Source organism: Gopherus flavomarginatus, chromosome 7, assembly GCF_025201925.1.
Source record: "Gopherus flavomarginatus isolate rGopFla2 chromosome 7, rGopFla2.mat.asm, whole genome shotgun sequence".
NCBI classification, from domain to species: Eukaryota; Metazoa; Chordata; order Testudines; family Testudinidae; genus Gopherus; species Gopherus flavomarginatus.
Window position 1 is genome coordinate 73,240,327 of NC_066623.1, and position 25,740 is coordinate 73,266,066.

The following is a 25,740-nucleotide window of genomic DNA, read 5'->3' on the forward strand; positions in this document are numbered from 1 at the left end:
ATAGGTGCATGGGCAGTGCGGGGGCTATTCCCCTGAGATCGCTTTGACTAGCGGGAGGATCTCCACCAGTCTCTTGGGTGCATCTTCCCAGTCTCCAGCAACCGCTTTTCTTTCTCCATCCAAACCACAGGCTGTTCAGCACAACAAAGTGGGTTTCATTCTCTTCTCATGCCAGTTGGGGTGTAAATCCATTGCTTTTCACTGCTCAGCTACAGCGGCGTGAGAGGCACCTTGTAGCCCTCTATGCTTCAGGAGATTTTTACTGAGTCAAAGCAACTCTTTCTAAATTGGGTGTTCCGCTGTGATGATGGGTCACACGCTGCTCTCATTTCTTCAAAGGGGTTACTCCAGATTTATAGAGGGTGGATTATGGCCCAAGGATTCCATATGTGTTCCAAATGTTGCACTTTCTGACCCACTTGTCTCAGGACCATTTGGGAGATTTTTAGGCAGAGCTTCTCAGGTTGCCTTAACAGTCATCAGTTGGAATGAGGCTAAATAGACCACAGGAGGTGAATCGGCCGAATCTGGGTCCATCTAAAGACTGCTGCTTCTGGACATGTTTAGTAGAGAAAGGATCAACCCAAATTCCTACTGTGTGTGTGTATACCTGTGCTCCTTTAAACCACAATTCTACAAGCTTAAGAAAAATAAGAGAGTTAGTAGAGGAAAATATGAAAAGAGATAGACAGTCTGATTCTGATCTCATTCAGACAGAAGTAAACCAGAACTCCACTGTCCTAAATTGGGTTAATGACCCCAATGTAAAACCAGCATGAGATCAGAACCAGGTGGGCTGCATGTGTGTGTGTGTGTGTAGTGTGTACTTCTGTTGTTTACAGGCCAAATGTATACTAGTTTAAGTGAGGATAAAACATGGCCCTGTTGCTGAACAATTTAAATATCAAATGTATTATAAATAACTATAATAGGGCCAAATCCTGCAGCCCTTACTCAAGTTAGCCTAACTCCCAGGACATTAATGTGATTTTTGCCTGAGTAAGAACTGTACAATGAGGCTCAGCATATGACATAGGATGTCTGTCTTCTTTTCTTAAAACTTTAGTATAATAAATCATTGCGTGCATCTCAAGAGTAGGAAAATGAAAGAGAAAAGTCAGTCAGGTGAAGGTTCTAACCGAGGTACGGCCATATCATAAAGAGAAGTACAGCACCTAGCACAATGGAGGCCTAAGCCATCATTAGGGCTCCTAGGTACTACAACAATAGTAACAATAGTCATTAATAATATATTAGCATGTATCGCATTTACCCACAACTCAGTTTAAGCTTCCTGTTCATCAAGTGGCAGCTGCAAAAAGTACGTCCCTTACAGAAATGTAATGATCCTGCAGAATACCTTATTCTCTTATATTTTTTTTATATAGGGGCCATATCCTCAGCTGGTGTAAATTAGTATAGCTCCACTGATGGCATGGACTTTCAAAGTGACTATATTATGTGCATTGTATCTCTGAGACACTGGGTCAAATTCAGATAAATGCAGCCTGGAAAATGCTAGTGTTACTCCCAGGAGAGTCTATGGGCTAAATTCAGTGGTGATCAATGCACTACGCCAGATTTTGCTGTCACTTACATTGGTGTAAACCTGGAATAATACAATTAAAGTAAATGTTGTTACTCTAGTTCATGGCAGGACAAATGAGAACAGAATCTGGATGTCGAGTCATCATAAAAGAGTTGTAAGTTAATGTAAGTGGCAAAGCACTGTAAACTTGCACCAATTTGGTATTCACTCAATAGATCTGTGTGTAACCTGCACACTATTGTTTGGAAGTGGTGTAGAAGTAAACTATATTGATTCTGCTCTCACTTCCACCAATGTAAACCAAAAATAACTCTACTGAAGTTAAATTACACCTATTGGTGTAAAACCAGTATAAGCAAGAACAGAATCGGATCCAGATTTTAGAAAGATAAATCACGCTGGTCTATTTTAACTTACTCCCAGGGCCTCATTCACCCTTGGCATAATAGGCACAACACCGAGTGGGCTGGATTCTGATATCTGTTATTCCAGTTTTACAGCAATGTATCTCCATTAACTTCAGTGGAATTAGTTCTAGTTTATACTTGTGTGAGAGGAGAATAAGGGCAATTGACTTCAATGGGTATATCCGCTTCTTAAAACCACAGCTGATTTTGGTCTTCAAAGAATGCATTCACTTTGTACACTCACTCAACAATAAAAATCACAATATTTTGCCTTTCACATCCAGTTTCTGGCCAACTGATGAACAACATGTAATTCACACCATCATTCATAGCACCCATGAACTTTGTCCATTTAGTCAAATTTATACTTTGTGTAAATCAGTTGATAGAATTGGACCAGGAATGAATATGGGTGATTAAATCAAAATCTAGCTTTTACTTAGCATTAAGGGCCTGATCCAACTCCCAGTGGGAGTCTTTCCATTGATTTCTATACATGTTCTATCTTGCCCGTAAAAGGTGAATAGACCCTGGAACATAAGCAGGCCCCTCGTTTTTCCTGACTTCCTGCCTTTTATCTTTTCCTCCCTCTCACCTCAACAAAGGTCATGGTAGGCAAATGGGATTCAGGAAGAGTTGATGGTGCTCAGCATTCACAGGATCAGACCACATCATTAAGTGGACTTTGGAAAATATTCATCCAGGGCTCCAAATTTTTAATGGTTTTACTTTTCTTTACTCAGCCTTTTGTCCCAGGGTTCCTGAGAGAACCAATATACAATTTGTAGACACTTTAGTTATGATTATTTAACATGCCATTAACTTGATAAACTGATTAAGTTGAAGGAAAAAATAATCTACTTTTAACTTCTACAGGTGAAATTTTCCAATTTGCATAATATTTACTGTCATCCTAATTTTCTGAATTCCCTGAGGCAACATTTATATTATAATTAATTATATTATATTATATTATATTATATTTATTAAAGTGTTTTTAGGGTTTAATGAGGTAATTGATAAGATACAGTTTTCAGTGTATGATGCAATATTAATTGACTAACAAAGCAGCAAGATTAAATTAAAAAGTTGAACATTGACATGTGTGTGTCTTTTGTACTGTGGATAAATGTAGTTGGAAATTAGGCTTATTGAGAAATTTGGATGAGAATCTCAGCATTAACAGATAGCTGTAAACTCAAGTTTCACAGTACTTTTTCAAAATAGGGTCCTCTCCTTCATTTCTTACTCAGGCAAAGGTTTCACTAACAAATGTAGTTTTGCCTGATCCAGGGCATGCCCCAGTACTGTCAGGACACAAGTTAAATTCTGTATTTGTTTACAATAGTGAGGTTTTGAGTCTGTCATTTTAAAACGTATTATGTCAATCTTGTCTCAAGATACTTTTGGAAATTTGGCTCCTCATTGACTAACTTTTTTTTTCATTTTGATGTAGTGGGGTAATTAGACATTACATTTAATTTTCTAACTATAGTGTTACAAAGATTAACACATTCACACCTAAATACACATTACACATACATTCAGTCTGATTCTAGATTCTAGAATAGCTGAGACAAAGTAACAGAGATGATGCCTTTAGTGTTTAAGAAGAAAGGATTGCAGTGTTCACAGATCTCTACCAGGCACCTGGCCATGTGGGTAGGTTAGGAATCAGCTCTTAAACTTTTCCTTATATAGAGTGAAGGGGCAGAATCTGTTGTAATGGTCACCATTACAGGTTGTATGGGTGGGGGAATAATTATAATTTCCTATGGTAATATATGAATTGTATATTCTCAAGTATAAATTTTAAAAGTTTATTTTATGACCGTATGTGTGAGAGAAATTATATATTAAGTATATGTATATATTGATATACAGATGTATAAGCATAAACTATAGTAATTACAAAGATGAGTTATTTAAACAAAGTTTTGCAAGCTTTAGCACATAACTGATATGTAGGGGGAAAGGAGACCCAAGAAAACTTTTTTGCTATTAAATCAAGGTTACTTGTCCCAGAAATAATAAGATATTTTTAAATCTGTCTGTACAGTATATAACTCAGTTATCTCTTATGATATAGAGACTTGAGTTTAATTCTAATACAAGTCTTACATTCTTAATAAAAACAGATGTAGTAGCTGTATGTGTCCTCCAAGCTATAGCTTTTATTTTACAGAGTGAGCTAAACAAATCTCAAATAGTGAAGCAGAAATATAGACAAAGGGACCTAACTAGAAAAGTACAGTGATTTAAATAACACTGCAGTAAACATGCTATAGATTTGCAACACTAAAAGTAGGTGAATGCGATAATTAATAAATAGTAAATAAACAAACGTTAATAAAATAAAGTAGTAAAAGCTAAAGCTCCGATCCTGCAAATCCCTACTCACATGAGTAGTATTTACTCTCCTAGATAACCCCGTTGGCATAACATGAGTAATGTTTATTTGTCTGTGTAAGGGGTTAAGGATGGGGCACTTCATGGGAGTCACCTCCTCTTTGTCTATATGGTAAAAACTAAAAATTTTCTCAACTTTAAAAAATGATCAAAGCTGAACAAATCCTACCTCCCCCTTCCCCCGACTGTTAATGGCGACAAGTCTGAGGTGTATTTAATCCTTCTGCATTAGATCAGATTTTCCATCTGAAAGGCAAACAATGAATCGCAAGGGGGAAAAAATCCTAACACCATTTCTGCTGAAAGTTTGGATCTCAAGGTGGCCTAATGGGATTGGGTGAACACTGCAGCCTGGAATAGATTGCAGTTTGCTACTGATGCTGTTAGTTCAGTAAATTCCTCATGCAATCTTTGGGCACGTGTTGTTCACATAATAAAATGTGCCAAAGGTTGTCATTGGTTAATTTCGGATTGGATTGCAGAGTTACAACCACTTTGTCCCACCCTAAACGTCCACCCTATATACACACCTCGTCATCCTCATCTCTTTTAAACCTCAATATCCATACGCCCAGTATGGTTGCTATAAGAAAGTTACATTGCAACCTAAAGCTAGTGGGAAACTATAAAATCCAGTCTTTGTATGACCGTTGGAGGTTGGAATATTTTATTCCCAAACCATACATTGCAAATGTGAAATTTGCTTTTAAACCACGTAATTTTAAGTGACCTTATTGCATAACATTTGCATTGAGATTTGTACGAGAATTAAGCAGGGAACAGCTAGGCATTGTGTCGTGTCCCCACCCGCATGGGCTGGAAGGTACAACTAGTGCGAGGTGAAGTCATTACAACTTCTCACTGGTGATGACTCATTTCGCAATAAAAAAAAAATACAATCACAGAGGTACTTTACCACTTACCTGACCAGGTTTATTCGTCGCCATATACCATATCTTGTATGTTTCACTCTACGCTGTAAGGTGTTTATAGGCATGGATGCGTTCCAATGTACAACAGTGAGCTTTACTGCTCTTTAAAAATAGCACTGCAGTCAATAACTGATTGTGTCGAAATAGTTGTGTATTTTGGAGTGCGGGGGGTCGACAGCCCCAGTAAGGTAACTGTGAATCACTGAAGCTCGTAAATGTAATAGACTTTTGAAAAGGTTGATCACCTGCGACGTATATTTTACAGCCTGACTCACTGTGCATTGAATATTGCATCGGATCAGAAAGGTGTGGGTTTGGTTTTTCACTTCTCTAGACCGGGCTGTTTACTTTCTAACGCCTCCTTCTGCGAGTTTTGGATTATAGCACTAACAATCTCTAGCTCGTCAGTCCTGGGGTATTAAATACGCCACTTCCAGTCGAATGGCGGGGGAGAAAACAACCACCAGCCCTTTCTCTTAAGGGACTTGCAGTGACTTCATGTCACCTTTCCCTTTCTCTGTCTGAGAGACGTGGGTATGCTTCTCATTCTGACTGACAGAAAGCAAGAAGGAAAAAGAAATGTGTGCACATGTGGTCGGGGAGATGAAGTATAAAGCGCATGAATTGTTCAGGAAGAGTATTGCTCCCACTGGAAAGAGCTCCCTTGCATTTCGTGCTCTCCGGGATTGACACGAGCAGCTAAATATTGGCTCCTCTGCTGTATTTTATGAGGGAACGTAACAGTAAGTGGACTATGGACAGGCTGCGCGGTAGCAGCTCTTTGCCTTCCATCTACAGACACAGTTTGTCACTGCTGATCTTTGCAATGTGAACTTTTAGCAGAGGCAGAAAAAAGAGAGCGCTAGCCCTGAACATTACTATAGAAGCAAGAGGACTCTTGGAGTGGCTTTGGATATAGACTTCCCAACAGCAAAGTTACAATTTGCTCTCATTTATTTCTCAATGGGATCTGAGGGGAAAAGTTCCCTTTGCACACACTTTTCAAGGGTTTTCTTCTGCTAGAGCCGCCTGCCTTTGGGGTCAGATAAAGCAAACCCTCTCCCCTGCAGGACACTTCACCCTACGCAAAGCAGAAGGTAGCCTAGTATTTGTTGCTCACAGGAACGCCCGTCAAAGTTCGAAATGTTCCTGCTTAGCTGGAAAGCCTTTAGGAGCGCCCAGCTTTGGGCCTCTTTCAAGTTCCCAAGAACTGGAACTCACCTTGAAATACCACGACATGGACCCCTGCAGTGTGAAAACAAAAGGAGCCGAGGAAGTTCCCGATTTAAAAATAATACTAATAATAATTAGCCCGTGTTTTAATGGAATTGTACATACATTTAAATGGGAAAACATAAATATTCCAGGGCTGTGCTCTTTGCGCTAATCAAGGCTGCCAGAGGCTCCCCAGGCCATCATCTTTTATTATTATAATTACACGCGTCAATCAAGACCTTCAGGCTACATCAGAACAAGCCAGGCAAACTCAGGAGAGAAGTCACATAAAAAAGTTTGGAGAACTTGGTAAGGAATGGCGAAGGGATTAGAAGAGAGGGTAATTAAGGTTGCTCAAGGCAATTGTGAGAGCTAAAGCTCCATGTTAAATTAAACGTAGCCACGAGGGAGCAGGTATCATTTATGATGGTTACTGCCCTAAAGTGTTACTTCGGAGAAATGCAGATGTGTAATAACCACTCCAAAGTATTTTCATCTCAACTAATAACTCCTGGAGTAGCTTCGCAATGTGCCATTTGAACTCTTTCCAAGTCAGGCCCCTGTGGAGTGATAATGCCTGTAACATTAACTCCACAAGTACTAGTTAAACAGAGATTTAAGTACTAAAGAGTCATTTAGAGGGTGAATGCTGCATGTACCTAAGCGAGAGTAAACCACTGGGAAATTGTTCTCAACAAAATAAGGAGTGATAGGGTTGTGGGGAGTAGAGATAGAGAGCTATAGATGAAGCCATAGATAGACTCTTCAGAAAGAAGCCTGACTCCTATCAGTGTGAAAATAAATAATTGGGGAAATCTGAACATTAAGGGCTCGATCTTAACCCCGAGTAGATTTGAACGCTCAAAACTCCCATTGACTTCAATGCATAAGCTGGTCCTAGATGAGCTACAAGACTGAGCTATACTTTCCTGGTTGGCAGGGTCTTTTTCTGCTTTTGCTTCGGTGGGCTAAAATGTTGATCTTCTTTACTCACCATAAAGAGCGAGAGAAATGAATGGATTGTCTCTCTGCGAGTTTATCGGACAACATGAAATCACTTTCCCCCGAACAATACACGGCAGAGAGAGAGAGAGAACGACCCTTGCTATTTGCCCAGGAAACCTTAGAGAGCTGTAGGACTGAGGATTTGTATATACGTATTAATCTAACTTTCCAAGGTCTGTTGTAAATACTGTCATAGGCTATGTCTTTCATAATTTATGTCCTGCGGGGAGGTAAGGTGGGGTGGGAGGGACAGAGCAGAGATCTCTCTCTAACAGAGAACGAGGTGCTTTTAAAACAGGACACATATAGCTAACTTTGCACCCATTGGAACCAGTGGGCACATAGGGAGAAAAGCAGCTTCAGTCTATTCTGTTACGTCTCCAAATCAGAATTCTCGGTCTAAGACCCGCTCTTCCAAACCACCTCTGTGTTTTTATCTACTACATGGGCTACGAACTGCTTCCTCTTTGCTGCGAAGACAGGAAGCCCAAAGTGTTCTCCTCTAACCCATAGCCAAACCAAAAGCAAATTACATCAGATCCACTTGTGTGACCCTTTGTCTTTATTCTGATGGCATCACAACTGCAGAGCCCATTTAACCTGAGGTCACAACAATTTTATAGAAGCAAAGTCTATAGGTTTTTAAAAATAAGTAAATATATCTACAAACGCCAGGATTGTCTGGTCTCATCTCATACCCGTCCGCTCCCCTGAGAGGAAGGCATCTTTCAAGGGACAGTCAAACAGCCCTCCTTAGTAAGATAGCCGCGCAGCTATTTATTTTTAAAACCTGTTCACAAGAGAATTTGAGAGATAAAATTCCAGTTTTGGAAATTATGTTAATATTGAGCAGGATTTTTTTACCACATTGGCTATTTCAATATTTTTAAGTTGCATCACTTACAAGTCTGATTCCCTCCCCACATTTAACCCATCCCAAGAATAGCAAGTCCTGAAAGAAAGAGAGAAAGAAAAAACCTATTTTGCAGTAACACTGAAGTTTGGAGATATCCACATCTCCAGTAAATTAAGTTTAGATTTTTACTTTTAACTGCTTGATGGGAAAAGTTCAGACTAAGCACAGAGCACAACAGAGTCAGTTATCGCTCTTAAATGACCTTTTGCCACTTTTCTATCAGCACCTTGGTCATCAAAAGTGTTTAATAAACTTAGAGCAATAATTATATTTTATAGAATCTGTATTAACAGTCATGAACCTTTATTTTCCTTACACTATTATAGTCAATAGCATGTATTACTTACAGTTCAAAAGGATTTTTATTTTCCAAATATTTATATAATTTTCCATAAATGTGAACATGATTAACAAGCCATAAAAGAAGAATAATGACTGTCAGATATAGGAGGTTTTGATTATTTTGAAGATGGAAATAATGCTTGCCATCTAATGGCAACAAAATATATGTATGTTAATACAACTAATTCGAATATCACAGTAATATTGTTACCGCGACTAGTGGACTGCGAGTTTTGATTGAAATATTTCTGCTCCTCGTGCCAGTCAAATGGAATACATTAAAATCTTTGAATCCCATTCACTAGAATGGACTGAGAACGGCTGTAATAACTGTGAGATTGCAAAAGCTGGCACCGAGAATTAAATATTGTAGCATTTAGAAAATACTATTTGAATGAGGTCTTTCTGGTAACGTGTAGGTTGATGCCATTTACTGCACGTTTTAGTCGGCAGGTTGGCTGTTGTTTAGCAGACTGCTCTTTAGGGCATTTGCTTTATTTAAGTTATGTGGCTTGTCTTGATAGATCTCACAAGACTCTAGAAAACATAGAATTAATACAGAAACCCAACCGTAGCTCCATTAGGTCTCCATCGGACTGTAAAAAGGAAATGTAAACAAGGGGGATCAAGGTAGTGTCTGCAAAGATGTACAATTCCTTTATAATAGTGTGCGGGGGGGGTGATGTCTTCCCACCTGAGACCACCATGTACAGACGGCGAGCCTAGACCATGTGAGACAATGTACTCTCTACTGGAGAGAGTGCAACTCCAGCTGTCGCTGCTGTGGGGCGGGGAATAGCCCTGATGGGTGAAAATGGGATAGGCAAGAATGTCCCTCATCACCCCCTGTGCACGCACAATGGCTGTGTGAGAGTGTAAGGCAAGAGCCTGCGGTGACTGAGGAAGAACCCTTAGCCCTGCCTTCCTCGGAGCAGGAATAATGCATTGCCCGGCCCCTTCATGTCTTATTTCCCCTGGATGCAGAGATCACCTGGCTCGCTGGGGATGTCTGCAAGCTGCTGGCCGGTGCACCTCGCTCCCTTAGGCGGCCCGTGCCTGTTTTACTGGCACTGTAATATCAGGATGATTTAACAACTGTAACTGGGGGGAGCTTTAGAGGAGGGGGAAGGGTTGGTTGCCGATTGCGCCTCTTCCTCATTGGCTGGAGCGGCAGTGTCAGCCCCCCCAGAGCCCTCACACTCGCTATCTCCCCAGCCCCCCTTCCCCAGCCCCAGCCGGCTAGGAAGTGCCTCTTCTCAGTGCATGTGGAGTAAACAAGGCAGGACCGCAAGGTCTGAACTTCACAACTCCACACTTGTGCCAGGGCGAGAGCCGCGGCTGGAGGGAGCCCCTGCCGAGCCGGGGGGAGGAGGAAGGGGGGCGGGGAACCCGGCCAGCCTGGCACCAGCCCCGCCGCAGCGCTGCTCCCCGGGCTGGCGCTCAGCCTGGCTGCTGCCGCTCTCCGCCCGAGCAGCGCCGCGGGCTCCCCTCCCAGGCTGCTCCCTGGCGCGCGGCGCTAGCGGGCGGCAGCGCTAGGTGTGGGCAGCGGCGGGGAGCGCAGGGCACGGGCCGGAGCGGGGGGTAGACGCCGCCGCCGCCGCTCGCCCCCTCTCCGAGCTAAATCTGTGCTGCCGTGCCCAGGTGCCGCTCTCCCGGACGGACACGGAGCCCCCATCCCGGCCCGCAGCCGCCTTGTCATGCTACCCAAAGTGGAGACGGAAGCCCTGGGACTCGCCCGAGCGAATGGGGAGCAGGGGCAGATGCCGGAAAACATGCAAGGTAAGCACGTGCGCGCTCACTCCTGCAGTACCTGCCGGGCAGGGCTCCGAGAGATCCGCGGCTCCCTTCCCGGCACCTCCATACAAAGTTGGGGGCTCCTGAGCAATCGGTTATGGAGGTTTCTAAAGCGATTGCCAAGTCGCCAGCCAGGCCTAGCGGCACCGGCAGCTGGAGCCGGGCTGCTCTGGGCTGACCCGGGCAGCTGTGCCTGACAATTGGGAACTTTGCTGAACTTCCAGAACCGGGTTGCTAACAGCTGGGGGTGGCTTGAAAGCCTTCGGAAAGGCAGCCCGAAAGCAACTGGAGGGAGGGAGGGCTAAGTCGTGTAACGATCCGAATCTACCGTCTGCCCCCAATGCATGGGAGACGTGACACTGAGCAGTCGTATCAGCAAAGCATCAGACGCAGGGTGAGCTGTTAAGGGAAACTCGGACCTGCTGTCTAGTAGTTTAAGGGGGGAATGGGGCCTGTGGGAGCGGGGATTGGCAGGTCCCCTTTATTTTCCTAGCTCTTGATTGCTCGCAAGAAAACACCTTCATCCCACTGGCTCTATTTTAAACGCGTTTTTTTTTAATTAAAAAAAAAGGCAGCTCCAGATTCTGGCTCGCATGAAACAGCCTTCCAAGTTTATCTCAAGCAAACCAGGGGGTGACATCAGGAAAATCCCTGCAGCAATTCCATATTCGCCCCTTGCACTACCCAGATTTTGTCTCTGCTCTCGAAATAGTCCTCGCCACCTCTTTACAACTTTACCTGGCATAGACTCGACGGAATAAGCCTTGGAGACTCAAGCCTCGAAGGCAGCTGAAATACACAGCTGTCAGGGGACCATTTCCAAGCGGGGTTTTAGCCATTCTGCTGCTTTATTAGCGGTCGTTTGCAGGGCTGTTCCTGTCGGTTTGCTAATTGCATTTATGGCTTTGTGTAAGAGTAAGTGTGGTAATAAGGGCAGCTTGTCTTTCAGTACAAATAACACAGGTGATCAACCAGATGCGATGAAAAACTTTGCTTCAGCAAGTCCTGAAACTGACGCTACCGTGTATTTATGCCTCTGAATTTCATTGCTTGGTGGCCAGAGAATGCATGCGCTGGAGCTGAGTAGCTGGGGTACCATAGCTTAGCAGGAAGGATCTTTTAAAGTCCTAAGTCCAGAGCGGAGCTGGAAACTTTCTGTCTGAAACTCAGAGACTTTCGCTTCAACCTGCGTTTATTTTGAGCTCGGGACAGGAGATTTGAACTCTGTCTCAGGGAAGTAGCTGTTAGCGGCACGGGAACCAGTGTTTCTCAGCTCGCTCCCACGCTCAGCTAAAGGTGATCCTTACTTGCCATGCTAAAGGCAGGGGGCTTTCGCTATGTCACAGAGAGATTCGGCATGAGCGCTGGAGTTGCACCCCATTCACTCCACTAAATGGAGGAGCAGAGAGGATCCCCTAAGTGCTGGGGATTGGCTGTATCCCATCTCCACATCCTCTCGGCCCAGGTGCCTGGTGGGGCTAGCTGGCCGGAGACACCTGGGTCACTGTAGAAAAGCCCCATTTTAGCACAATGTGCTGCTCAACTCCAGAAGCGGGTAGGGTTGAGGGCTCTGGGCGACCCTTTAGCAGAAACTTCTCTACCGGTCGCTTGTTTCTGCCTAAATTGGTCGTTTTCAGGGGGCCTTTTTCTAACTTGAGGCTAATGGGACGCAGAAATTGTAAGCTGGAGTGGGGGTGTCAGGGTAACTCAGACTTTCTTTTTCTTTGGCTGTGTCCCGCTCAACACTGTATTGTCCTGCAACGCTCCCGGACAGCGCTTGGAAAAAATCCTTGTTTTCTCTACTGACCCCTTTGTCCATTAATTTTTTCTTGTGACAACCGAGAACTTTGTTCTTGCTTCGGCCCCTGCAGCACTGGCAACGTGCGGAGAAGGAAGGGACTGGTCGTTCTCTCTCTCTCCCCTCTTCTATTTCTTGCGTGTATACAGTGAGCGGAGAAACTCCATTCATCCGCTCTTTAATCTTAGTTAAAGGATCGTCCACCTAAGGTCAGGTATATAAAAGAAATCAACAAGCGTGGAGATGGTAGCTGGAGAGAGCCCATAGTGTGTAACACACATTCTGCTCTCTGATCAGATTGGCCCTGATTCATAAACCTTGAAGAAAGTCGTTCTGAAAATATTTTCCTTCGGCTATTTCACACCGCCTTAATTTCACTCCAGTTCCCTCTCTAGTTCCCACAGAGCCTGCGGGGTTCTTTCCTTAAGGGACATGGCTGCTGTTAGTTACTTAAGTCTTAGCACATCTTTTTCTTAACCCAGAGACTCTTAACTCCAAGGCATCCTCATCAGCCGCTTTCTGGGAGATCTCTCCCATGATACAACTACTTAGATGTAACTCGCTTAGATGACTCAAAAACGTGACAGCTGTTTGATTCTAGGGGAAGAAAATCGTAACTTCTGCCGCTGCTGTGTCCATCACCCCCTTACAGAGATAACTGATTACATTACAAACCGTCAGCTGCCTGGTCTATTTTGCAGCAGGAAAAGGGAAGGAAATTGGCTCTGCGGTGAGGGGGGATTTTTTTGGGGGGAAGTGAGGGGGATAATCAGACCTGTTAGCTGAGCTGGTTGTGGGGTAAATCCAGATAAATTCTCTCTCTCTTTCATTCAGGTTCTTTTGCACTCCCTCATCTCCCAGCTCCTCCTCTGCCTTTCCTCAGAGTGGCAGACAGGTTTTTTCCTTCAAGATTTTGTCTAAATTGCACAGGGGTATTTGGGAAAATCAGGACATAAGAACTGCAGCGTTTCCTGTTTACATTCTGTACATCTTTTAGATCTCCCGCAAACACTGATTACTTTTGTCCGAAGAAGTTGGTTACTTGCACCTGGGACCTTAATCCTGGATCGTTGTGGTTTGATTTGGGCTTAATTTAGCATGGTGATTATATAAAATTAATTAGGTTTAGGTACTTTACCACCCCATCTCTCCAAAAAAACAATCCCAGTGCCTTCTGCTTGTCTCCTTCTTTACTGTTCTCTAGTTTTTGGGGTTTAAAAATGTTTGGAGGCAAAAGTAAATAAAATGGGAACAAATAAGCAATTTGAACTTTTAATATTAAAACTGATTGATTTAGGTATTACAGGAAGCAAGCTTTTGTTAAAGATGAGCTGCTGATCAGAATCAAGCATGCAAGGTTTTGGGTGTCAGGATAGCATTTTAACTTGGTACTGTAAGTAATTTACATTCAACACACTAGAAGAGTGCTGGTTACGTGGGTTTCAAGTTTAAGATAAAGTAAATATTTACAGATTGGTATTATTTTAACAAAACTTTAAAGAAGCAAACCTAGTTAAAGTTATTTTACATACATCGTGAGATTTAACCTTGTCAATTTTGGTTCTGACTTTTTTAAGAACTTTCCTGATAGGTGCTGAAATTAAATTATTTAATGTAGTTTCTGGTTCAATAGACGGTAGATGGTTTAAGAGCACTGGAATTCTGAATAACTAGAATTTTTTCTCACAACACAAAACTCTGAAGCTTATACATTGTTTACTTGTGAAGAGTTCATATTCCATGTTTCAGTGTGAGTTGTGGTGGTGAGTTTGTTTTGATTTTTTTTTCAAGTTTTCTTTTATTTAATTTGCAGAAGATGTTTCTCTAATGGATTGTTTCCTCAGGTCAGAATTAATGTTTAATAGTTGGAGCTGAAGAAAATATTTTTGAACAACTTATGTAAATACTCATTGAATGTGTTATTTCTGTTTTTTTCCAGTGTCTCAGTTTAAAATGGTGAATTACTCTTACGATGAAGACCTGGAAGAACTGTGTCCAGTCTGTGGAGATAAAGTGTCTGGTTACCATTATGGACTTCTCACCTGTGAAAGCTGCAAGGTTTAGTACAAATTACTTAATAGAAAACAAATCAAAATGGTTTAAAATATTTTAAAATGTTAAAGAAAAATGCTGGTAAAAATAAACAAACAGGGATGCATAGTTTGGGCTCTTTCTGATTCCATTTATTATTAGATTCACACCCAATTTTTTTAAAAACCTCATTTGCCCAAATGGAAAAAAAAAGTTAGATTGTTTTGTTGTATGGCTGCTTTTAAATATTTTGTTGTTGTGAAGTGATAGAGTTGTAGAAGGACTTTCAGTCCTAAGCAGCCAAGTATTGATTTTAGGTGATTTATGTACATTTAGAGTATTATTGTCCCTGTAGGATAAAGTGACAAACTAGTATCCTCAATACATTTCAACTTTACAAAATCTAATGCCACTGTTCCAAAGTTTTTCTCTTTCAATATAAAAATGTAAATTTCTGTTGTCATCACAACTTCATGCTTATTTTTCCTACGAAGTATTTTATTTTAGTATTTACTTGGACATGTACACAATTAAAGTCAAGCAAATAATTTCTTGTGATATATTAAATAATGAATATTCACACGTAATTTATCTTGGGCACATATTTGGAAACTAAATCCATATCTAATTAAACCAACTATTAAATATAGTTGAGCCATGTAAGTGAATTCAATAATTTGTCATGAATAAACCTTTTAAAGTTATAGACAACCATTTAAATCAGTTTTCTAAAAGCAGAATCTCTTACCCTCTACACCAGAACAATGCAATTTTAAACATTTCACTGTATGGCAAGCAGAATAAACCCAGAAAATCACATTTTTGTTTTTAAAAAATTGTATCTAGACAGTGAATGTCAAATATTTATTATGCCTCTGATATACACCATAACAATATACAAAGAGCAGATGTATCTTATGTTTCTATTACATTTTGCAAGTGTTCTAATTTATTCCATATAAGATTACTTTAAAAAGGCAGATGTCAGTCATTTTACAAATATTAAAGAGCAGACAAAAGAGATACTGGTCAGCATCAGTGTTTATGGTCCCATTGTTAGGTATGCAGTGGCGTACAGGCAAATCTCACCAATCTTTGACTTAAGTCTACAAAAAACGCAGTATTAATACCAGAAAAACTCCTCTATAGTCTAGCAGTTTTCTCCAGGGTATATCTTGCTGAAATCTAAAATAAGCCATGTAACCTCATAAGTGCTTGAGTGGTATATGACAAGTATCTGACAATGATTTCCGTAAAATAAAATGCTGAAACTTACGGTTAAAGTGAAACGGGCTGACTCTTTGTCTATCATACAGGGATTCTTTAAACGAACGGTCCAGAATAACAAAAGGTACACGTGTATAGAAAATCAAAACTGTCAGATTGACAAAACACAAAGAAAGCGTTGCCCTTATTGTCGATTTCAAAAATGTCTAAGTGTTGGAATGAAGTTAGAAGGTAAGAATTATTACTGTTATTGTATATTTATAATCTATACAAACTATTGAAAATATTACATAAATTTTAGCTTTATACAAATTATGTTGCACATCGTTTACCACATCCATTTAAAAATACTTGCTAGTAACTTCTTATATGCTGCTATTTGTATGTTTTAAATAAGGGATATTTTTACTCTATTCATAAGTAGTAGCAGGTCAATTATAAGTTAAAGCTAGTTATTACCACAAGAAAAAATTGAAAACCTTTGATTTATACATAGTTTGATGTGTTGAAGAGTACCTGGATGAAAAAGTAAGAATAGCATGGAAATTACTTTTTAAGCTTTATAGAACAAACAGAATTAATTCAGAATAAAAACAGAATACATCATCAGTTCTCAGAATGGTGAATTAATAATTGCAACTAATTTCTGGTCTTCTGTATCAGGCATGATTTTATTTTATTTATATTTTATATAATATTTTGGTTTTGATGTGGTTTTGCTTTGCAATATCAATCTTAAAGAAGATGTGAAATAAAGAAAAATTAAGAATCTTTCCTCATGCAAAATTGCAACTGACATCAATGGGAGTTCAGTACACAGAGTGACTGAAGAATTGAGCGAAAAATATGGGTAAAATAATCTCTAAAAATATGTTGTAAAGTTATTATGAATAGGTATACTTTCACAATGAGATTTCTTGAAAAATTTAAAGGAAATATGAGATTTTAGAGTGGGTTTTCAAAGATCATTCACATACAGAGAAGAATGGTAATGCTACTAGAGTCTATTGAAATAACAGAATGCAAAATTACTGTTAAGAGGCTAGTAAGAGAATCTTGACAGTTCAACATAACACATTCTAACATATCATTTACACTTAGGCCCAGATTCTACATTCAATGGGAATTTTGCCTGAATAAGAAATGCAGGATCAGAATTGAACATTCTGTACTCATGCAAAACTCTCATTGTAATGAATAAGTTTTGCCTAAGTTAAAACTGCAGGATCATGCCAGTATTACAATGGAAATATGTAGATATAAATGCAAATATGCATTCAAATACACAGACAGCATCACACAATTTAGTAAATACAACACTTATAACATTTCTCCACAGTGCACAGATAAAACTGGTACATTACACTGAGCGGAACATCTTGGGCTGCAGTATATCCCTTTGAAAACTAGTGGTAAAATAACAAGTCATTTGGAATGTTTTTGTCAGTATGGACATTTATCAGCAGGTTGAAAATATATTGCTAAACTGCTATTTCTAACTTTGTAATTACAGATAATCATACAGGGCCATATTCTGTTCTCATATGATTGCATGCAACTCACTTTTGTGCAACTCCTACTGAAATCAAAGTATCTCAGGGTGGAATTTGACCTATAATGTGCAGAATGTTTTGAGAAGGATGCTAATATATATGTTACATTTATCAGCAAAATAGTGTATACGACTTTTCAGTTTCCTGCATAAGGGATAGTGTTAACAGCATTAACTAAAACTGAGAGAGAGAGAGAGAGAGAGAGAGACTGTAAAAGATTTATCTTTATATCCTTCTGTCACATCTGTACAACTTCTCTTTCTCTATCTGGAAAACTGGAAGAACACATGCTTTCATAATTGTAAATGCCTGTAACATTTATATATGTATTTCCTTGATAGTGATATATGGACTTGAATTCTAGTTCATAAATTACTGTGTATACCAAAAATCATTAATTGTTAAAGTCTTCATGATAATGTACAGTATTGTGTACCTAGGATTCTTAATAAATTTTTAATGTTACACTAATCCCTAAGATAAAAAGCTCAAGAACTTAACCTCCAGCAATCTCAGCAGTCTCAACATGTCACCAAGCTGTCAAAGGTTCCTGTTTCTATCTAATTGCCATTGGGCAAGGTGGGCTTGGCGAGAACTACTCACTAGTCCATTAGATATATGCCATAGTGACACATACTGCTGTGACAAAGACCACCAATATGATTCCCAAGGCAGCTGTTGAAGCTGTTGTTTTAATTATTTCTAATTCCAGAGATATTACAAGCTATAACATTGTCAATAGTTTCTGAGTCAGTTCAACCTTCTGTGTGGAGTATGGCAAGTAGGCAGCTTTCTCTATGCCTATTCAAATTGCATTTGAAAACATCTCTAGAAAATGAGGAATGTTCCTTAAACATTTGCAACAATATCTATAAACCATAAAGGAAATAATCTTTAATTTTTGCTAAAGAAACCAGATTCATCTTTATGCCTATTGAGCATTTTACAGCTTACATTTCAGACAATTTTTTATAGTGGTGGTATGCAGTAATGGAATGATTATCATGAGATAACATGGCCCTCAGGATACTTCTCAGATGAGTTCTGGAGAGAAGCCATTTTTTTCCTAATGCTACCGTGGGTTGCAGTTAAAAAAAATTATGAGATCTCAACAGCAATCACAGGTTATCTCATGAGCTGTGAAATTTCTGCAGCCAACCACTGTGTTTGTCCCTATTTATTACATCTTAAATGACCTAAACAATGAGTTCATACATGTTAAGAATATTTGTCCAATAGGTAACTAAGACAATTAAAATTCATTACATCAAACAACTTTATTTTCCTTTTGGAATCATCGTGCTGTTTTGATCAAAGTCAAGTAAGGGAGTGCTGCTGTCTTGCCACTCTTCCCTAAACGTATGTCCAACTCAAGAATGTTATCTGCTTAAGTTTTAATGAATATCTTACTTTCTTCTCTTTTTCCCAACAGCTGTGAGAGCTGACCGAATGCGTGGGGGTCGAAACAAATTTGGACCAATGTACAAGAGAGACAGGGCACTGAAGCAGCAGAAGAAAGCTCTTATCCGAGCAAATGGACTTAAACTGGAAGCCATGACTCAAGTGATCCAAGCAATGCCAACTGACCTGACAATATCCTCTGCAATCCAGAATATCCACTCTGCTTCCAAAGGCCTACCTCTGAACCACACTGCCTTGCCTCCTACAGACTATGACAGAAGTCCCTTTGTAACCTCTCCAATTAGCATGACAATGCCGCCTCATGGCAGCCTACAAGGTTACCAAACCTATGGCCACTTTCCAAGCCGTGCTATCAAGTCTGAGTACCCTGACCCTTACACTAGCTCTCCAGAGTCAATAATGGGCTACTCATACATGGATAGTTATCAGACAAGCTCACCAGCAAGTATTCCACATCTGATATTGGAACTCTTGAAGTGCGAGCCAGATGAGCCACAAGTCCAGGCTAAGATTATGGCATATTTGCAGCAGGAGCAAGCTAACAGAAGCAAACATGAAAAGCTCAACACATTTGGGCTTATGTGTAAAATGGCTGACCAAACCCTCTTCTCCATTGTTGAGTGGGCAAGGAGTAGCATCTTTTTTAGAGAACTTAAGGTAGGTAAAAAGCTCATATTATTTTAGATATGGGTTTTTAAGCAAGAAAATATGATTTGTTTTGTTAAAATGCATCACACTTGCTTACTTTATTTCAGCTTCACGTAGGTTTACTATAATGAGAATAAACTTTCAATTGATTTTGCTATTTTAGCATATTATGTGGGATATCAGAAAGACTAGGCGCTATTCAGACTTTTTTATATTTAATGCATCTCCCTCTCTCTCTCCTTCTGATCACAAATCATTTACTCTTCTGAATATATTCATTGAGTATATTGTATGCAAGTTACACCACTATAGGTAGCATTTACCTAATTGGTCCTGTTACTGTGGTTACATATGGGGAAAAAAACACTTTATACACTTATGTATATACAGCCCCAAAATTACTGTGTACTACTGGATCATAGGACCTGATGAAGAGCAAGCAAAGGCGGCTTAAGGTCTCCTTTGCACTCCCCTGATCCTAGAGGTACCAACAGACTGCTTTAACCCATGCTGGCTGCAACAGCCCCTTAGAGAAGCTGTTCCTTGGGCCAAAGTTTGCTGGAGCACTAAACAACTGGAACCCCTAACACCCCCTCAGACATGAATGACAGCTCTTTGATAGCCAGGAATTCCCTCACACTCAGGAATTTCCCAGTTGATTTGTTAGGGCAGCTTTATGGCCCTATTGTGCAATTGGTCTGGCATAGGAGGACTGGGGATTTGGGGGGGAAAGGGGAAACATCAGGTCCAGAATGTTAGGGGAGTAAACAAGAGCATTCTATAACCACTAGCTTAATAGGAGGATAGTTTTGGAATGAACAAATGGTCTCTTTCTGTCCTCAAATGAGAAGACACATTGAAATATACCCCTGAAACTTCCTGCTCTAGTGCCTGTTTCTGCATTTCCTTCTGCTACTCAGGGAGATGCTGTTGCTTCAACATCATTTGTTGTCCAGCCTTGTGACAGTCATTGGTTCCTTGTAGGCTTACTCTGTAGCCAAGGGAAGGTAATACAATTTGCTAATAGAACTGCTGCTGCAGAGTTTCACTGAGCACTGAAACCTCCCTTGTGAATCAGGAGTACTGAAAGGGGACCCTGTTAAAAAAAGGCACAGGTACAGAATAGGATGCTCGCTGCATCAGTGTTGTTGGCTGTTACAAGCATGATGATGCTAAGACACATTGGGAGTGATCTCTGAAGGCCAGTTCAAAGGAAGCTAAGGGAATGTCATTGTACTACCCAGGCAACTGGAGTATGGGTGGCTCTGACCTCAGACGTATGTTCCCACACCATTCATGAGGTTGGCTGCAGGAGCCTTGCATACTCAGATTGAATGATAAGGAAGATCATTTAGAGGGAAGGTGATTTAAAAAGGGAAAATAAATGTCTAATTTCATCTGATTTATTTGCAAATATAAATTATTTAAGATTTTATAATAAGCCTTACGCTCTGTTTTAAATATTTTGAAGTTTCTATAAAATGCAGAAACAAACTTTTAGCAAACCATTTCCTAAAAGTCAAGTTTATTTATAAAGGACCAGACCCTGCTGCTCTTACATTGAAGAATACCCAATGAAATCACTGAGACTATTCACAGAGTAAGATACTACTCAATATGAGTAAAAATGGCAGGACCTGGCCTAAAATTATTATGGAGTTATGTGATAAAATGATAATCTGAAAACATCTTTAACAGATATTCCTTAAACATTCATCTTTTGTAGTCCCAAAACCCAGTGTGTATGAAGACTAACCGCTCAGATGGCTGTAGTGAGGACAGTTATAGGAGACAGCCATTACCTCCAGCATCAGCCTTGTAGAGTCTCTTTATCCCTTCCATCCACTATAGTAACCACACAAGATGCAGAAACTTGTTCCATACAAGAGAGAACCAACTTTTCCAGGCTATAGAAGTATGGGGACTACGTACATTCTATATCCAGCAAGCAGATTTTTTTAAAATAGGCTTTTTTAAAAGCACTTGTTCATCTTAATATTTGTACCTTTTACATCATAGGACTGTATACTTCAGACAGTTTAATATCTGCTGACAGAGATCTTCCTCTTGGACAATGAGCTACTAAACCACAGAACATCCCTGGAAAAATCACAAGATAATGAAGCACACCAGCACATATAGGAAATCACTCCACAACTGATGGATTTTATGGCCCAAGTCCCGCAAAATGTTGAGCATGTTCAACCCCCAGTGACTTCAGTGGGAGTTGTAGGTGCTCAGCACTTCACTGGATCAGGTCCTAGAGTGAAAGACAACAGCATATCCCTTTGCTGCTAGAAGATGATGAGAGAAACAACACTAAAGCAGGACTTATATCCCTATCTGAGTGTGGTTCCTTCCCAGCCCCCGCCCTCCATCACCTCTTGCATCAGTTTCAGGTGTCCACTCCTGGTCAGTGCAAGAGGAGCAGACATCTCAGAATGCTCCACAGAGAATGAATACTGAAGGAAGCATATTTGGCCTGTGGATATGATTTGAAGAACTCAAGTGCAGTATGGCAGTGGGAGGCACTTGTGGGGAAAGAGGGACTAAATCGCCAAATGAACTAGCCCTAATCTTGCCATTCTCTATTGATTCAGACCAATACTCACAGCTGAGAAGCATGAGATGTATAAGAATAAGAAAATGTATCTCTTATTATTCCTATTTCTCCAAGTTTAAAGTATGAATCTTGAAGATCCATTGCAGGTTAGACAGGTGCATAAAAAGAGGTCTGGGAATAAGAGTTTCCCTTGGATGAGTGAATCACAAATGATGAAACAAAAAAATCTGCATAAATAGTGGCTAGTAAATTCATAATGATCCAATGCATATAGATCACATCTTACACAAATGGGTGAAAATTACTAAACAGGTTGTTAGCAAGCCCTTCAGTTCCTTCCAAACCCATTGTTACATGCTCATCTCTTCAATGCACGAGAAAGAGGGAACCTTTTCTTTTGTCCCAACCCTACCAATTTGGAGCCAGAAAGCTTAAATATCCTTTAACTCAGGGGACTGAAAAGGAGACATGATGACAAATTGCTGTCTTAGCTCATCCTTGGGGAAATGACACTGAAGTTTGTTCATTATTTTAAGTTTTCCCTTTATGATTATTATTTTAAAATAACCTCACATGATAATAAATGCATATTTACTTTTAAAATGGTTATGTCTTGAAATTTCCATTCAGTTTATTCATGATCATCTTCCTCTGAGCATATCTGTTCTATCAAAATGCCAACTTCTCTTTTGCCATCCATGGCATACATAAAACAGGAAACACCTACCACTAGAGTAGTAGACTTACACCAGGGGGGAAGAAAAAAAAAAAGAATGAGAGAGACTTGCCCTATTGTGACAATACATAGATTAAACTCCTCATTTTGGACCCTACTCCTCAAAGGTCAGTTAAATGATATATTGTAGCCAGGGGCGGCTCTAGGTATTTTGCTGCCCCAAGCACGGCAGGCAGGCTGCCTTCGGCGGCTTGCCTGCAGGAGGTTCCCGGTCCTGCGGATTTGGCAGCACACCTGCAGGAGGTCCGCCGAAGCCGTGGGACCAGCGGGCCCTCTGCAGGAATGCCACCGAAGGCAGCCTGCCTGCCACCCTCACGGCAACCAGCAGAGCACCCCCTGTGGCTTGCCGCCTCAGTCACGCGCTTGGCGTGCTGGTGCCTGGAGCCGCCTCTCATTGTAGCACCCTCTTTGCATTGTACTGGACTCTTCAAATCTTTGGAATGATGTTAAAGATCTTTTCAATCCATGTATGAGTTAAATTCTGGGGATCATTCTTTTCATGTTGGAGAAAGAGAGAAGGGAATAATTAGAGTCTTCAAATGATGTTTATCATCATTTGTGGCAATGAGCTATAAAGTATGCATAACAAATATTTTTCAAGCTTGGTAGTGAAATGATATTAAAAAAATGTAATATTTTAAGACTGTTAATCTTACTTATTAAGGGCCAGATTCTGCCAGTTTTACAATGAGTGGCACCTTATTCTGAAAGTTGCCCTATCTAAAATTAATGGAACCACTCGTGAAATAAAGTACTATGCATCAGGGAATATGGATGTCAAAATCTAGCTCCAAATGACTAGCCGGAGTCTGGAAACTTTGATTTCAACATCTTGCTAATATCTCAAACACAAATATATCTTTTGTGTAGCCCTAGATGATGGGTGTGTAGCAGGCTGTGCTATCCAAGAGAAAGGTCTATACAAGGCTAAAAAGAAAACATTGCAAGAGTTTCTTCAGTCCAAAGACTGGCCCCATGGCCTTGCATAGCCCCAAGACTGGATACAGAAAGTTCCAGTGGCCTCCATCTTCCCTGATCAAAATGTTAGAAGAATTCACCAACTGCTATCAAAGCTAATGTATTCTCCCTCCATAATGGGGAACAGCCTCTGTTGCTGCATAACTCAAGAAGACAGTAACACTTCCATGAGCCAGTAGCCATCAAATTGCATTCATCTTGATGCAGTCCTGATTATGCTGTGGCATAATATCCAGGAAAGTAGCAAGGGCCCTGGGCTCCAAAAGTTAACTGAGGTTGGTAGTACCTAAAAGGCAAGGATGTAATGTTTATCTCAACTTCTTCCAATAATTTAGAGTGGATATTATAGGTCAAAATACTATATGGACACAAAATCCCATTATCCAGCTATGCTAGAAGAACAGGAGGCACTGGATGTGGTTTAATTGGGCTGCAACTTTATTCTTAAATGCTAGGGAGTACACAGCACGTAAAAGCATACAGTACAGGTAATCCCATAATCATTTACATAAACTAAAGGTTGGGGGGTGATGTCAGTCCTCCCCTTTACTCATTCTGGTCCCCAGACAACCTGCTGCTGGGCCACCCACCCACCTCAAAAATAGTTAAAGGGGGGGGCTATTAAGGAGGAGGAGTTGGCTGCCAGCTGTACCAGTCATAAGAGTCCCAAAACCCATTTCCTCTCCTTTAAAGAGTATCTCCTTTAAATTCTTTACCAATCCATGTTATCTGAACACTGTATCCCTTCCCTGTGGAGTACTTGCAGTGGATATCCGCCTCATATTTACATAATAAGTTGTGACATCATAGTCTAACCTCTGTTTCATGTCCACCCCAACTAAGCCCCCATCCTCCTGTGGGAAGAAGAAAACAACCCACCTTGCCTTAGCCAGTCTGGCAGTGAGGGAAAAAGTCCTTCCTAGCCCTTTGAGAAAGGAGTAACTAGCTTAATGACCACAGCAGATCATGACAAAACCTGGCATTTAACTACTTCTGGGGAGAGAGGGGTATGTGTGGGGTTGGTGCAGCTCTGCCTGGTCCAGGTTAGACAGGACTTTTCCTGCACCAGGGTGGACCTAAGTAGTCCCCCAGCTCCACAAGTTGCACATTTTTCCTATAAGCCAGACAACGGCTCCTACCATTTAATGTGTGGTGAGGTCATTTAGCAAATAGCTGCAAGTGTGGGCAGCTTCAATGACTTAGATGAAATTACACCAACTTACAGCAAGGAGGATTCTGGCGTGTAACTCACACTTATACAAAGTATACAAAGCCACATTTACATAAATCCCCTCTCCTTGTCCAGGACACTCCTCTTTGCAACTTTAAGTAGTGCTCCATTTTCACCTGTTTTACACTGCTTTTCCTTCATTAAACTGCTGGGAAGAAATTATATTAATATGTCATTTAATTGACCTTTGAGGAGTAGGGGCTGATATGAGAAGAGCTTCAATCACTGTCTCATTACACTCCTTGCCTCTTCTAGTTGTCAGAGTTTGGGAAGCGTAACTCCCTCCACAGCAAAATAAGACTATAACCCTAATTAGCATATGTATGTATGTTTGTTACTATTGTATAATGCCTTTATCATTAGGGTGCAAGAAAAAAATGTAGGACCAAGGGACTTCAATTAATCTTCTTAAAACTGTAACATTTAGGCAACTGGGCAGAAGTAGTGTTCTGTAACTTCGGAGCCACAGGTTTCAGGAAACTGGCTGCAAGTGCTATTGTTTTGCTATTGCTGTGTTCTTCCTGGTAAATTGGACAAAATGGATTTGAAGCACTGGAATGAGTTACCTAGGGAGGTGGTGGAATCTCTATCTTTAGAGGTTTTTAAGGTTAGGCTTGACAAAGCCCTGGCTGGGATGATTTAGTTGGGGATTGGTCCTGCTTTGAACAGGGGGTTGTACTAGATGACCTCCTGAGGTCCCTTCCAACCCTGATATTCTATGATTCTATGTATTGTTGTCACAACGGGGTAAGTCATCCACCCCATACCTCTTTGTCATTAAGATGATCATTTTTATTATGTTGATGACAGTTTGGTAATGTAGTCAAGACAGGATAATAGTGAGGAAGTGAGATCTTTACAAGGTGAGCATGCAATTTAAAGTTGGAATGGTAAACTGGAACATACCCAGTTTTAAAACATTGAGAGGACACATTTATTAGGGCAAAGTTCTTTTCTCCCCTCCTGGCTGGTACAGGAGAGATC

At 40.6% G+C, this 25,740-nt stretch overlaps 1 protein-coding gene across 1 annotated transcript in view; it reads left to right on the forward strand.

Moving 5' to 3' along the window:
• Positions 1-10,420: 10,420 nt before the first annotated feature.
• NR5A2 (nuclear receptor subfamily 5 group A member 2) overlaps positions 10,421-25,740 on the forward strand; it is a 104,542-nt gene continuing 89,222 nt past the window's right edge. The window contains exons 1-4 of the mRNA XM_050961450.1: positions 10,421-10,554; positions 14,307-14,425; positions 15,715-15,856; positions 18,611-19,257. Of these exons, the coding sequence (XP_050817407.1) occupies positions 10,473-10,554; positions 14,307-14,425; positions 15,715-15,856; positions 18,611-19,257 (990 nt within the window). The 5' untranslated portion in view covers positions 10,421-10,472. The remainder of the gene's footprint in view (positions 10,555-14,306; positions 14,426-15,714; positions 15,857-18,610; positions 19,258-25,740) is intronic.